This window comes from Macaca mulatta, chromosome 15, assembly GCF_049350105.2.
Source record: "Macaca mulatta isolate MMU2019108-1 chromosome 15, T2T-MMU8v2.0, whole genome shotgun sequence".
NCBI classification, from domain to species: domain Eukaryota; kingdom Metazoa; phylum Chordata; class Mammalia; order Primates; family Cercopithecidae; genus Macaca; species Macaca mulatta.
Window position 1 is genome coordinate 83,439,524 of NC_133420.1, and position 16,657 is coordinate 83,456,180.

General features: G+C 37.6%; 1 protein-coding gene across 3 annotated transcripts in view; it reads right to left on the minus strand.

The window, feature by feature from the left end:
* Positions 1–16,657, minus strand: part of CCDC171 (coiled-coil domain containing 171) — a 387,879-nt gene that overhangs the window by 260,257 nt on the left and 110,965 nt on the right. For all 3 annotated transcript variants that reach the window (XM_015117649.3, XM_028835151.2, XM_015117650.3), the window contains exon 11: positions 7,076–7,178. In XM_015117649.3, coding sequence (XP_014973135.3) covers positions 7,076–7,178 — 103 coding nt within the window. The remainder of the gene's footprint in view (positions 1–7,075; positions 7,179–16,657) is intronic.

A 16,657-nucleotide genomic window follows, 5' to 3' on the forward strand; every position in this document is an offset into this window, starting at 1 on the left:
CATATACATGCCCAAAGGAATCAAATGCTACTGCTTTTATTTCCTGGGATCCTTCAGCCTCTCCAGGTAAAAAGAAAAGAACACCTCTACAGTATTACAAATGATTTCCTCAAGGAAAGCTAAAGAAGGTTGGAGTCTCAGTGAACGTGAAAGTCAACCACGCTAAAAAAAATTCAAGACTGAGCCACAAGGAAGACTTTCTTTCATGAATCCTAAGAAGAAAAAGTCACATTCTTGATGTTTGCTGAGACTCTCAGGCATAGGTGAAACTATTAGAAGAAATACTCACAGCAAAAATACTACATGGGGCTGGGCACAGTGGCTTACACCTATAATCGCAGTATTTTGGGAGGCTGGGGTGGGAGGATTGCTTAAACTCAGGAGTTTGAGACCAGCCTGGGCAACATGGTGAAACCCCATCTCTACAAAAAATACAAAATTTAGCCAAGCATGATAGCATGCGCTGTAGTCCCAGCTACTTGGGAGCTGAGGTGGGAGGATCACTTAAGCCCAGAAGGTTGAGACTGCAGTGAACCATGACTGCACCACTGCACTCCAGCCCAACCAACAGAGTGAGATCCTGCCAAGAAAGAAGAGAAGAGAAGAGAAGAGAAGAGAAGAGAAGAGAAGAGAAGAGAAGAGAAGAGAAGAGAAGAGAAGAGAAGAGACAGACAGAAAGACAAAGACGAGAGGAGAGGAGAGGAGAGGAGAGGAGAGGAGAGGAAAGGAAAGACTACATGGGTTCAAAGTAGGAAAGGATTTCCCCCCCACACATCCTACTATAAGAATTTCCACCTGAAAAGACATGAGATAGGAGCAACTGTAGTGCTTCAATTTTAGTTGATAGTAGAAAGTAGAAATAGGAAATAAATGTCCCTAATGATAGAGGCAATCAAGATGACATTTCTACGATCCATGAAAGATTATACATCTGTTCCACTTGAGGTCAGTCTTCCTGGTGACTCCTTATGGATGCTATCCAAAGAGCTGCTATAATTTAGAAAGCGATTCCATGATCACCTTTATAACTTCAAAACTTAAAATGTAAAATAGACCTTCAATCTGATATTAATTCATTCATATTTTTATTCATATTCAACAAATATTTTTTGAGTGACTGTTTTGTGCCAAGTACTATTCTAGCTGCTTAAAATACACTAATGATTAAAGGAGACAAATATTCTCATCCTCATGGAACTGAAATATAATAATAAATGTTCCATATACTGTGATAGAAATGTTTGACTGCAATAGGTGCTATGGGGGAAAAAAGTGGAGCATGCAAGGGAGAGACATAGTGAGCCCAAATAACATAGGAATGGGCAATAAGCAAGCTTCATGGAGAAGGTGAGATCTGAGCACAGGCCTAAGGAAGACAAGAAAGAGAGCTACGTAGATACACTAGGTAAAAAGCTTTCTGGGTAGAAGGAATGGTCAGTACAAAGGCATCTAAGGTAAGAGCATGCTTGGCGTATTCAAGAAATGGCAAGAAGCTAGAGAGGCTCAAACACAGGGAAGCAGGGGAGAGTAGTGGGAGGTGAGGCCAAAGAAGCAATGAGAAACAAGCAAGCCATTGATACCACTTTGGCTTCTAAGTAAAGCACAGGATCCTACAAGGTTTAGAGCAAAGAAATGACACACTCTAACTTAGGTTTTTTGTTGTTGTTGTTTCCGTCCAGCTTTACGGAAGTGTAACTGCCAAAAAAGATTATATATATTCAAGGTGCAAAACTTGATTGTTTGATATCCATATACACTATGAAATGACTACCACAACCAAGTTAATTAACACATCCATCACCACACTTGGTTATCTACTTATTAAACAAGTATTGTGTTTACTTTCAAGTCTAATGCATAGTCAGTGGGACTATGCATTAAACTATATAGCTTCTGCCCAGCAAAGGAAACAATCAACAGAGTGAAGAGACAACCTATAGAATGGCAGAAAATATTTACAAACTATTCATCAAATAAGGGACTAATATCCAGAATACACAAGGAACTCAAACAATTCAACAGCAAATAAAAAAACCCAAATGATCCCAATAAAAAGTAATGTTTACTTTCAAGTCCTATCAAGTATGCTAGGATATCTTCGAGGGAAAAATCTACTTTAAATAGTGACATTTGTGTGTGTGTGTTGGTAGCACATTCTTAGAATTCATAACAAAATTAATTCAATAGTCAAGTGCTAGGTGTGCACATATGGTCCCAGCTACTCCTGAGGCTGAGGGAGGAGGATTACTTGAGCCTAGGAGTTCAAGTCCAGACTGGGCAATATAGTGAGAGCCCATCTTTAACAAATGAATAAAAAAATAATTAATTCTGTTATCTTGGGAAGAATTTTCCAGAGATCTTCTCTTTTGTAGCAATGGCAAGAAGGCAGTGGAGCTTTACCTCCTCTTTTTCTCTCGACATGGTGATTCCTCTGATGGATCTGGGCAAATTATTTTGACAACTTCTGTAAAGCATTCACCATTCCAGGTGCCATTAGAAACATTTGTGATTCATGGGAATAGGTCAGTATGTCACAGGAATTTGGAAGAAGTTGATTCCAATCCTCATGGATGACTTTGATGAGTTCATTATAAAATGACAACAAAGGATTTAGGATATTACATAAATGTAGTTGATAAACCAGCAGCGGAGTCTGAGACAACTGACATCAGTTTTAAAACAAATTGTACTCCGGGGAGGCGGAGGTTGCAGTGAGCCAATATCGCGCCACTGCACTCCAGCCTGGACAACAGTGCAAGACCCTGTCTCAAAAAAAAAAAAAAAGAGATTGTACTGTGGGTAAAATGGTATCAAACAGCATGGCCTGGTACAGAGAAATCTTTCATGAAGGTAAGAGTCAACTGATGGAGCAAACTTCATCATTGTCATCTTAAGAAACTATGTCCATATGTAGAAGAATGAAAATAGACTCCTCTTATTGTATTAAAAAATCAACTAAAAATGGATTAAAAACTCAAACATAAGACCTGAAACTACAAAACTACTAGAAAAAACATATGGGAGATCCTTCAGGACAAAGATTTTATGGCTAAAACCTCAAAAGCACAGGCAACAAAAACAAAAATAAATCAATGAGACTATGCATTAAACTATATAGCTTCTGCCCAGCAAAGGAAACAATCAACAGAGTGAAGAGACAACCTGTAGAATGGGAGAAAATATTTACAAACTATTCATCAAACAAGGGACTAATATACAAGGAACTCAAACAATTCAACAGCAAAAAAAAAAAAAAAACCCAAATGATCCCAATAAAAAGTAGGCAAAGGACATAAGTAGACATTTCTCTAAAAAAGACATACAAATGGCAAACAAGTATATTTTAAAATGCTCAACATCACAAATCAGGGAAATGCAAATCAAAGGGACAAGGAGATATCATCTCACCACAGTTAGAATGGCTAGTAGCAAAAAGACAAAAAAAAAAAAATAACAAACGATGGGGAGGATGTGGATAAAAAAGAACTCTTACATACTGTTGGTGGGAATGTTAATTAGTACAGTTATTATGAAAAATAGTATGGCAATTTCTCAAAAAAACTAAAAATAAGCCAGGCACAGTGGCATACACCTGTATGTAGTCCCAGCTACTCAAGAGGATGAAGTGGGAGGACTGCTTGAGACCAAGAGTTCAAAACTAGCCTGGGCAACATCCCAAGAGTCTATATCCTTAAAAAAAAAGTCTGAAAACAAAGCTACCACGTGATCCAGCAATCCCACCACTGATACTTATCCAAAGGAAAGAAAAGCAGTATATCAAAGGGGTACCTGTACTGTCATATGTATTAGAGTACTATTCAACAATAACCAAGATACAGAATCAACCTAAGTGTCCAATAATGGATAAATGGATAAAGAAAATATGGTATAAGCCAGATGCTACCACACCTAAAGTCCTAGCTATTTAGGAGGCTGAGGCAGGAGAATTGTTTGAGCCCAGGAGTTCTAGGCTATCCTGAGCAACACAGCAACACACTGTCTCTAAAAAAATAAAAGAGTATGTGATGTCTGTGTGTATATATATACATATACACCCACATACAGACACATAATGGAATACTATCTAGCGATAAAAAGAATGAAATCCTGTCATTTGTAGCAACGTAAATAAAACTGGAGGTCATTATGTTAAGTTAAATAAGCCAGGCGCTGAAAGACAAATATCCTATGTTCTCACTCACACGTGAGAGCTAAAAAAGCAGATCTCACAGGGGTAGAGAGTAGAATGGTGGTTACTAGTGGTAGTGTGGAGGGTGGTATTGAAGAGAGGTAGATTAATGGGTATAAACATATAGCTAGATAGAAGATATAAGTTCTAGAGTTCAATAGCACAGTAGGGTGACTACAGTTAACAACAATATATTTTATATTTCAAAATAGCCAGAAGATTTGAAATGTTCCCAATAGAAAGAAATGCTAAATATTCAAGGTGACCAGTATCTTCAATACCCTGATTTTATGATTACACATATTTTATGCATGTATCAAAATATCACATGCCTCATAAATGTATACATAAGTATGTAAAATTATTATGTATCCATTTTTTAGGGAACAAAAAAGAAACTGCCATGGCTAACGCAACCTTCAGCCGCCACCACCCTGATCAGTCAGCAGCCATCAACATCAAGGCAAGACTCTCCACTAGCAAAAAGGTTATGACTCACAGAAGGCTCAGATGATTATTAGCATTTTTTGGCAATAAAGCAAATTAAGGTATGTGCATTTTTTGACATAATGCTCCCACAACTTAATGGACTACACTATAGTATAAACATAACATTTAAACATACTGAGAAGCCAAAAAATTTGTGACTCACTTTCTTGCTTATGTAACAAAAACCCAATCTGAGTAGAAACAGAGCCCATTATAAAGGCACAGAGCTGTTTTATACAAGCCAATAGGAGGAATGAAACCAGGTCCCAAGCAGTTATGTAAATCAATCTGGATATAAACTAGATACTCAGAAGGGGTCATCAGCAAGATAATTTAATGAAGAGACTACAGAAATGTGTGCAGGTTAACAGATCCCAAAAGGTATGATGAGGCACCAAGAGCAAGCAAGAGTAGAAAACGAATATTATGTCTTAGCTAAAAGGTCAAGTGGAGAGAATGTCACCAGAGTCCAACAAGAGCCACAGCCATGAGAGAGGGCCCACCCAACAGGCACTGCGGCTGCTGAAAAATGAAACCACTGCCAAAAATGCAGTGGAGCAGAGGAAGCAGAGGAAATAAATATCTTGACTGCTTTCTTCTCTCATTCCCTTAATCTCCTGTGGGTGCACCTACTGTCCAAACCCAACCAGAAGCCAGAAGGCAAAGGAGCACAGATCCACAGAAGTCAGCCTCCCAAGGCACACAGCAAAACGGAGAACAGAGGAGAATTGATCAGTGAGGGAAGAAGGGTGCAAAAGAAAGAAAAACCAGCACAAAATGGAAACATGTTACCACTCTGTAATAATCCAAAAATCACTAATTCACGAGCACGGTCTTTCCCAGGAACACATTCCCTGTAATATACAAAGTATGCATCTATACAGAAAATTAGGAAGATAAAAAAAGGATGGTTAATAAAAGAATAAAAATACAAATTTTAATAGAAAACTCTGTACGCTTAGTAATAACTTACGAGTTGCTTTGTTACCAACTATTTTACTTTAAAACTCAAACGAGACATGACCACATTATTCTTAGCTTTTCTAATTCAACTCTGAATACTAAAAAAATATTGAGGCATATGATATACTGTGACAATATTTAACAATTTTTAAAGATCCTAACACCATTAAACACCACTGATACATCTCAATAATAAAAACGTATCAGTGCAAAGCAAAATTTTCTCCTCCAAAGCTGTAATAAATATAATTGAAACTGGATACCTATACCTACTTTTATGACACTTTTATATCCTTTGATTTGTCCATGATAACAAATTATGATACATTAATGCTTTTGGGAAAAGTTTACATAAAAACAAAGATAGTTACACATTAATTTCATAAAAGCTAAAAACATAGAGACTTAAAACATAGACAATAGCAAAGCACACTACATTTCCAATAGCTTACCAACCGAGAAATCTACAGATCCAGAAGGTAAAATATGAGCCTTGATGAGGTCCTTCCAAGTTTTCAAGGACAAAAACTTCCTGAACTGAAGAGTTATCTAAAGAACTTATTTGCCAAATTGCTGTTAGATTCCTTTTAAAAATTGTTTTTCTAAAAAACAGCCCTGCAGCTCAATTTTTAAGAGTGAGAAATTTAATTTTATGTGCCTCTTGAAGAACAGAATTGTGTTAGAAGACCACCAAATAATTCAAGGCTGACAGTAGGGCAAAAGAAAACTGAGGTAGAAAAGTATGTCAAAGCTACTATAGCACACATAATAACATAAACACAAAACACTAAGAAAGTGGAAATAGTGAACAGAATTCATTAGGCAACCATTGCTTTTGCTAGTTCTCAAAATATGTCTACCTAATTAATATACAATTTTATAGCTCTTTATCATATGAAGTGGGCTAATAACTACAACTAAAATATTTCACCTAAGCATTCTTATCTGGACAGTATACGTATATGGCAGTAGGAAATAAAAACCAGCTTAGAAAACCGGTTTGGAAAGTATAGAACATGCGCTATGCTACAGCCTGTGTCCTACATAACCTTTTAAATACATGACCTTTAAGTTGCTGAAGGTTGCCTCAGAATTTGGCTCAGTTTGATCGAAACATCTGTTCCCCTTGCAGGTATACTGTAAGGACTTTTTTCTCAGTTGGATTCAGAACACAGCAAGTGAGCCCTTGTCTGTCCAATCACACAGACCCCAACACTTGTAAATCAAGTTCTGGGAGGACAACAGCAGGTCCACATTCCGTCACCCTTTCTCAGCCAGCTAGGCCAACTGACTGCTGTGAGAACTGCTCTTATCATGTCATCAAATCAAAACATGTTGAGATGAGGGACTATAAGAGGCATCTGCAGAATTCCCAAAATGTAGTGACTTTGGAACATTGACAGATGCATCTGTCATTTTATACCTTCAACTAACCTGATGTCCACTGGCCCGACACAGTAAAGCTGTCCAAGATCGATTCCAATTCTTTCACGTTATTTTCACATGTCTCTACTAGGAAGGCCTGGTGCTTCTTAGCCTTTTAATTAAGAAAAAAATTACACATAATAAGGTCACGTATTATAAGAGGGGCAGATTTTTAGTGTGAACATATATAACACAAGTATAAACAAGATAATGATTCCATTCAAATATATTATTAATAAACCATCTTTCTCTCTTAATCCTACTTTTTACTTGGCTTAATGTAACACTGTACAAGGTCTTATTAACAATTTACTGAGGAGTTAGTGCTGGCACTATTCTTAGTGTTTTATATACAGTGATTCATTTTATCCTCACAATAACCCTATCATGGAAAGGCTATTATTATCCCAATTTTAGAGATAAGAAAACTGAGACAGAGGAATTATGGAACACTGAAAAAATCATGACTACAGTCATATGGCAAGTTGCCAGACGGCAGTCAAAAGCGAAGACAGTTAAGACCAATTTGAAGTTACTGCAGCAGTCAAGTGATAGTAGCTTGGTCTAGGGTATTGACAGTGAAAGGAGAGAAGGGGTAGGGAATGGAAGCAGTGGACAGAGACTTAGAAGGTAGAATGGCCAGACTTTAGTAAAATTGCATTGGGTTAGACCACACTGATTGGACTGGACTGAACTGGATTGGATTGGATGAGGATAAGGGAAGTACTGAGAAAAAGAAGAGTTGACACTGATTCCAAGGTTTTAAGTTAGATGAACTGGGTGGACTTCAGTAGTTGAATCAGAATAATGATGGTAGAGGGGGTCTTGTTTTGGCTATTTTTGTTTGTTTAATTGCTTGCTTCTTTTTGGCAGGAGGTATGAATCATTAATTCTGTTTTAACCATATTCCACTAGAGATACCTAAGACACTCTGCACCAGCACAATGCCTGTCAAGTAACAGGTCCCAAATAAATATATTTGAATGAACAAATGACAAATAAAGTAGAAAAATATGGGAGGTGGCTGAATATAATTGGCATAAATGTTAGAAGTAGGGTCAGGTATAGGTTTGGGAATCATCTATAGATACTGTCTGAAACTTGCCTTAAAGTGTTTGATGGGAAATGAAAAGAGCCTAGGACAAGTCTTACGGAACTCCAGCAATTTAATAGACAGAAAAGAAGTCAGCAAACAACACTAAAAAAAGAAAAAGAAAAACAGAAGGGGATAACGTCATGAAAACCAAGATGTGGAAACATTTCAAGAAGTTCAAGAAGAAAGTTGTCAATCATGCCAATTCAAGCAAAATGGAGACTAAAAACTGGATCTTGGGGTTGGAAGTAATTGGTGACCTTGGTGAAATGTTTCACTGTGTTATAATAATTATAACACAGACTGGAATAAGTTAAAGGAGTAAGCCTGAATTTTTTTCTTGACTGAGAGACGAGTAAATAGAAACAGGAAGTTTAGACAACTCTTTCTTGGTAAGAAGGAAGATGAGATAAAGGGCAGTAGTTGGAAAGGAGGGAAGGGTCAGAGATGAGTTTTGTCTTTATTTAATATATGAGAAACTTAAGCACGTTAAAAGTTGATGTGAAAGGTATGTTTATAGATACAGAAAAAATGGAAGAATAGATATTATAAAACAAACTTACATCCTTAAAATATGTAAAATTAATTGATGTTTGTTTAGATGTCAGCTCAATTATCACTTCCTCAGAAAAACTGTCCTTTACCTACCTGACTATATCAATTCTCTCTCTATCACATTCACCTCAGCACTTATCACAATTATGATTCACTTTTATTTGAGTTGGTCTTTTATTAATGTGTCCATCTCATGGAATGTAGGCTCCATGAAGGGAGTAAATGTCTCTTTTTTTTTTTTGTCCTCACCAGTACATCCCCAGTGTTTCCCCTAAGCAATACCTAGTTTCTAAAATAAGTGTTAAGTAGTTAAATTAATTATAGCATGTTATCAGCAGAAAAATCAATTAGGATTCATCCACACAGACTTTAAATAGGAGGATGCTCTTCATCAATGAAAAGATATCTAAGTTATCTTGTTCAGCTAAAAATAAAAAGGGAAGTAGGTTGACAATATGCTTAATATGATGCCATATGTGTGAAGTGTGTGTGTGTACCTATTTGTAAATGCAGAGAGAATCTCTACACAGAATCTTTTTTTTTTTTTTTGAGACGGAGTCTCGTCCTGTCACCCAGGCTGGAGTGCAGTGGCATGATCTCAGCTCACTGCAACCTCCGCCTCCTGGGTTCAAGTGATTCTCCTGCCTCAGCCTCCCAAGTAGCTGGGAGTACAGGTACCCACCACCACGCCCAATTAATTTTTGTATTTTTAGTAGAGAAGGGGTTTCACCATGTTGACCAGGCTGGTCTTGAACTCGTGACCTCAAGTGATCTACCCGCCTCAGCCTCCAAAAGTGCTGGGATTACAGGGGTGAGCCACCAGGCCCAGCCCAGAATCATTTTTAAAAGTAGTCATTATGGTTGCCCCTGAGAAGAGAATCTGGGTGGTTAAAAGATTTCATTTTTCACTGTAGAACTTTTTTCTATCTTTGAAATCCTGTATCATATGCATCTATTATCTATTCATCAAAAAGTTAGATTTTTAAAAAAGAGTAAAAAGTAAATAAGCCAACAAACAAAAAATGACTTGTCTTTTTTTTTTCTGAGACAAAGTCTTGCTCTGTCACGCAGGTTATAGTGCAGTGGCACAATATCGGCTCACTGCAACCTCCACCCCCTGGGTTCAAGTGATTCTTGTGCCTCAGCCTCCTGAACAGCTGAGACTACAGGTGTGCGCCACCACACCCAGCTAACTTTTGTGTTTTCAGAAGAGACAGTGTTTCACCATATTGGCCAAGCTGGTCTCAAACTCCTGGCCTCAAGTGATCCACCCACCTTGGTCTCCCAAAGTGTTGAGATTACAGGCGTGAGCCACCACACCTGGCCAAAAACTCACTTTACCATGGCAGATAGACACGCGGGCTGTTATTGTGATATAAAACACTCAAGAAGTCCAGATGGAGACTTCTGGAAATTAGCAAAGCACAGACTCACAGGTCAATGTAAGGCTGGGTGCAATGGCTCACTCTTGTAATCCCAGCACTTTGGGAGGCCAAGGCAAGAGGATCAAGCCCAGGAGTTCAAGGTGAGCCTGGGCAACATAGTGAGATCCCATCTCTACAAAAAAAAACAAAAAATCAGACAGGCATGGTGGCACATGCCCATAGGCCCCAATTACTCAAGAGGTTGAGGTGGGAAGATTGCTTGAGCCCAAAAAGTCAAAGCTGCAATGAGCATGACTGTGCCACTGCACTCCAGCCTGGGCAACAGAGCAAGACCTTGTCTCAAAAATAAAATAAATATAATACAACATAAATAAGTCTAAATAAAATATATTCTTGCTAATGGCAATCAAAGTTTACCTTAAAAAAATAGTATTTATAAAGCACCAAGTTTATATATACATATAAAACATATATTTATAGGTATTTTTAACTATTAAATATTTAAATATTCTATTAAATTATTTAAGTATATTATGCTCAGAGTAAAAAAAAATCAAATAGAGAAAAATAAAAGGTAACTCAAGTTTTATTCACAGTGTGTTTTATAATTATAGGATATATCTATATATAATTTTTTAATTCAAATGGGATCATAATATACACACTATTATATTACTTTCTTTTCCATTCACAATATGTTTCACATCTCTCCACGTCACAAACTTTTTTAGCTGTATAGTACTCCACTGGTCAGATATACCATAAATTAACTTAACCAGTCCCCTCTACTGCTAACATTTTTTAGGTTTTTGGCAGTTTTTTTGCTATTAGTGACAACACTACAATATACAATCTTATATATGCTCTTTTTATATTTTGCATGCACATTAAGTATATCTACTCTATAAATTCCTAGAAATAGATTTGATGAGGCAAAGGCAAACATACTGTTTTCAGACAATTGTTAACAAATTACTCTCTAATCAGTTATACCAATGGATACTACCATGAATGGTATGAGTACCTATTTCCCAATATCTATCCAATAGTAGGCATTACCAACTTATTTAATGTACATTTACTTCATTTTAATTAAGATTAGCATCCTGGCTGGGCGCGGTGGCTCAAGCCTGTAATCCCAGCACTTTGGGAGGCCGAGACGGGCGTATCACGAGGTCAGGAAATCGAGACCATCCTGGCTAACATAGTGAAACCCCGTCTCTACTAAAAAATACAAAAAACTAGCCGGGCGAGGTGGCAGGCGCCTGTAGTTCCAGCTATTCGGGAGGCTGAGGCAGGAGAATGGCGTAAACCTGGGAGGCGGAGCTTGCAGTGAGCTGAGATCCGGCCACCACTGCACTCCAGCCTGGGGGACAGAACGAGACTCCGTCTCAAAAAAAAAAGAAAAAAAAAAAAAGATTAGCATCCTTTCATGTTCACTAGCCATCTATATTTTTTTCTGTGCATTGCCTGTTCATATCATGTGCCCATTTTTATATCATTCATTTCTTCCTTAGTGATTTATAAAAGCACTCTGTAACTTATAAAAGCAGTCTTTTTGTTACATATTGCAAATCATTTTTTCTCATTTCTATTTGCCATCTTAAAACAAAATTAAATTTTTCAAGCGATAAATATATTTATATTATATATATTTTATATAAATATATTTATATAATACATATTCTTAAAACAAAATCATATTTTTCAAGTGATCGAGTGTGCAAATCAATAGCATGCTTTAGGACTTCTGAGTTTTGTGTCATATTTTCCTTTTACTCCAAAATGACAGAACAATTCCATTTTTCTTCCAGCGCTTTTTCATTTTCCTCTTTTATGGCTCTTTGATCAATCTAAAATTTGTTTAGTATAAGCAATGCGTCAGGGATTTAGTCATATTATTTATCATTATAATATAACAAGTTGTCTAGAAACTATTTGTGAGATAATCTATCTCTAAACATTGATCTGGCATACCAACATTATCATATATCAAATTCTCATACATACTGATAGTCATTTTTGAACTCTTTACTCTGTTTCATTGCTTTCTCCATTATTTTGTCAGTAACAAACTCTTAATTGTGGTAACTTTATATATTTTTTTAAACTTGACTGAGACATAATTGACATAACATACAACTCACCCAATTAAAGTGTTTAATTTAATGTGTTTAGTATTTTCACGGGGTTGTACAACCATAACCACAATCTAAATTTAGAATAGTGTTGTCCCTACGAAAAGATGTGCCACACCCACTGACTCTCACTCCCCATTCTCCCACCACTACCCCCAAGGCCTAAAGAATCACCATTCTCATTTTTTTTTGTTTTTCTTGTTTTGAGACGGAGTTTCCCTCTGTTGCCCAGGCTGAAGTCAATTCATTCTTCGGTGTTTGAATGTGGATATCCAGTTCCCTCAGCACCATGTGTTGAAAAATACAATTCTTTCTCCCACTGAATTGACCTGACACCCTTTTTGAAAACCAACTAGCCGGGCGTGGTGGCTCACGCCTGTAATCCCAGCACTTTGGGAGGCCGAGGCGGGTGGATCATGAGGTCAGGAGATCGAGACCATCCTTGCTAACACGGTGAAACCCCATCTCTACTAAAAATACAAAAAAAAAATTAGCCGGGCTTGGTGGCGGGGGCCTGTAGTCCCAGCTACTCGGGAGGCTGAGGCAGGAGAATGGCGTGAACCCGGGAGGCGGAGCTTGCAGTGAGCCGAGATCAGGCCACTGCACTCCAGCCTGGGAGACAGAGCAAGACTCTGTCTCAAAAAAAAAAAAAAAGAAAAGAAAACCAACTAAACATAATCGTGAGGGATTTTTTTCTAGATTCTCAATTCTGGTCCATTGATATATATGTAAATCATTATGCTAGTACCATACTATCTTGACTACTGTGGTTTTGTGGTTAGCTTTAAAATTGGAGCATGTTACTACTCCAACTTTATTCTTCTTTTTCAAGATTATTTTGGCTATTCAAAGTCCTTTATACTTCTTCTGAGACTGAGTGTCACTGTCACCCAGGCTAGAGTGCAGTAGTGTGATCTTCACTCACTGCAACCTCCAGCTCCTGGATTCAAGTGATTCTCATGCCTCAGCCTCCTGCGTAGCTGGAACTACAGACACGTGCCATCGCACCTGGCTAATTTTCGTATTTTTAATAGAGACAGGGTTTCACCATGTTGGCCAGGCTGGTCTCAAACTCCAGACCTCAACTGATCCACCTGCCCTCCCAAAGTGCTGGGATTACAGGCATGAGCCACTGTGCTGGGCCCCCTTATATTTCCATTATGTATTTTAGAATCTACTTGTTAATTTCTGCAAAAAGACAACTAAAAGTTCATTGGTGTTACGGGGGTAAACATAGCTCTCTTCCAAAAAGTCAACTGAGATTTTGATGGAGATTGCATTAAACCATCAATTTGGGGAGTACTAACATCTTACCAGTATTAACTATTACATGAACGTGAGAAATTTTTCATTTCAACCTTGTTTAATTTCTTTCCGTGATAAATTGCAGTTTTTCAGCAGACAACTTTTATGCGTCTTTTGTCAAATTATTCCTAAGTATTACATTCTTTATTATTTTATTGTCAATAGAATTGTTTCCTTAATTTTATTTTTGGATTGCTCATTGCTAGTTACAGAAATACAACTGCTTTCCTAAATGGATCTTGTATTGTATCCTACAACTCTGCTAAACTAATTTATTAGCTCTAATAATTTTCTGTGTGTATGTGGATTCCTTAGGATTTTCTAATATATCCAGGATTACATCATCTGCAAATAGACAATTTACTTCTTCCTTTCCAAAACCGATGCCTTTCATTTCTTTTTCTTGCCTAACATCATTAGCTAGAACCTCCAGTAAAATGTTGAAGAGAGATGGTGAGAGTGTGTATCCTTGTCTTATACCTAATCTTATGGTGAAAGTATTCAGTCTTTCACCATTAACTGTGATGTCAGATGTAGGTTTTCCATAGATGCTCTTCATGAGGATGAGGAGGAAGTTTCCTTCTGTTCTTAGTTTGTCGAGCATTTTTATCATAAAAGGATGCTGCATTTTATCAAAAGTTTTTCTGTGTCTATTGAGATCATTTGGCTTCCATCATTTCTTTTTTATTATATTTTAAGTTCCAGGGTACGTGTGCACAACATACAGGTTTGTTACATATGTATACATGTGCCATGTTGGTGTGCTGCACCAATTAACTCGTCATTTACATTAGGTATATCTCCTAATGCTATCCCTCCCCCTCCACCCCACAACAGGCCCCAGTATGTGATGTTCCCCTTCCTGCGTCCAAGTGTTCTCATTGTTCAGTTCCCACCTATAAGTGAGAACATGCAGTGTTTGGTTTTCTGTCCTTGAGATAGTTGGCTGAGAACGATGGTTCCCAACTTCATCCGTGTCCCTGCAAAGGACATGAACTCATCCTTTTTTATGGCTGCATAGTATTCCATGGTGTATATATGCCACATTTTCTTAATCCAGTCTATCATTGATGGACATTTGGGTTGGTTCCAAATCTTTGCTATTGTGAATAGTGCCGCAATAAACATACATGTGCATGTGTCTTTACAGCAGCATGATTTATAATCCTTTGGGTATATACCCAGTAATGGAATGACTGGATCAAATGGTATTTCTAGTTCTAGATCCCTGAGGAATTGCCACACTGTCTTCCACAATGGTTGAACTAGTTTACAGTCCCACCAACAGTGTAAAAGTGTTCCTATTTCTCCACATCCTCTCCAGCACCTGTTGTTTCCTGACTTTTTAATGATCACCATTCTAAATGGTGTGAGATGGTATCTCGTTGTGGTTTTGATTTGCATTTTTCTGATGGCCAGTGATGATGAGCATTTTTTCATGTGTCCATTGGCTGTATAACTGTCTTATTTTGAGAAGCGTCTTTTCATATCCTTTGCCCACTTGTTGATGGGGTTTTTTTTTTCCTGTAAATTTGTTTGAGTTCTTTGTAGATTCTGTATATTAGCCCTTTGTCAGATGAGTAGATTGCAAACATTTTCTCCCATTCTGTAGGTTGCCTGTTCATTCTGATGGTAGTTTCTTTTGCTGTGCAGAAGCTCTTTAGTTTAATTAGATCCCATTTGTCAATTTTGGCTTTTGTTGCCATTGCTTTTGGTGTTTTAGTCATGAAGCCCTCACTCATGAGTACGTCCTGAATGGTATATAGCCTAGGTTTTCTTCTAGGACTTTTATGGTTTTAGGTCTAACATTTAAGTCTTTAATACATTCTGAATTAATTTTTGTACAAGGTGTAAGGAAGGGATCCAGTTTCAGCTTTCTACATATGGCTACCCAGTTTTCCCAGCATGATTTGTTAAACAGGGAATCCTTTCCCCATATGTTGTTTTTGTCAGGTTTGTCAAAGATCAGATAGCTGTAGATGTTTGGTATTATTTCTGAGGGCTCTGTTCTGTTCCATTAGTCTGTATCTCTGTTTTGGTACCAGTACCATGCTGTTTTGGTTAATGTAGCCTTGTAGTATAGTTTGAAGTCAGTAGGGTGATGCCTCCAGCTTTGTTCTTTTGGCTTAGGATTGACTTGGCAATGCGGACTCTTTTTTGGTTCCATATGAAATTTAAAGTAGTTTTTTCCAATTCTGTGAAGAAAGTCATTGGTAGCTTGATGGGGATGGCACTGAATCTATAAATTACCTTGGGCAGTATGGCCATTTTCATGATATTGATTCTTCGTATCCATGAGCATGGAATGTTCTTCCATTTGTTTGTGTCCTCTTTTATTTCACTGAGCAGTGGTTTGTAGTTCTCCCTGAAGAGGTCCTTCACATCTCTTGTTAGTTGGATTCCTAAGTATTTTATTCTCTTTGAAGTAATTGTGAATGGGAGTTCACTCATGATTTGGCTCTCTGTTTGTCTGTTACTGGTGTATAAGAATGCTTGTGATTTTTGCACATTGATTTTGTGTCCTGATTTTGTATCCTGAAGTTGCTTATCAGCTTAAGGAGATTTTGGGCTGAGACGATGGGGTTTTCTAGATATACAATCATGTCATCTGCAAACAGGGACAATTTGACTTCCTCTTTTCCTAATGGAATACCCTTTACTTCTTTCTCCTACCTGATTGTCCTGGCCTGAACTTCCAACACTATGTTGAATAGGAGTGTGACAGAGGGCATCCCTGTCTTGTACCGGTTTTCAAAGGGAATGCTTCTAGTTTTTGCCCATTCAGTATGATATTGGCTGTGGGTTTGTCATAAATAGCTCTTATTATTTTGAGATACATCCCATCAAGTCCTAATTTATTGAGAGATTTTAGCATGAAGAGCTGTTGAATTTTGTCAAAGGCCTTTTCTGCATCTATTGAGATAATCATGTGGTTTTTGTTGTTGGTTCTGTTTACATGCTGGATTATGTTTATTGATTTGCATATGTTGAACCAGCCTGGCATCCCAGGGATGAAGCCCACTTGATCATGGTGGATAAGCTTTTGATGTGTTGCTGGATTCGGTTTCCCAGTATTTTATTGAGGATTTTTGCATCGATGTTCATCGGGTATATT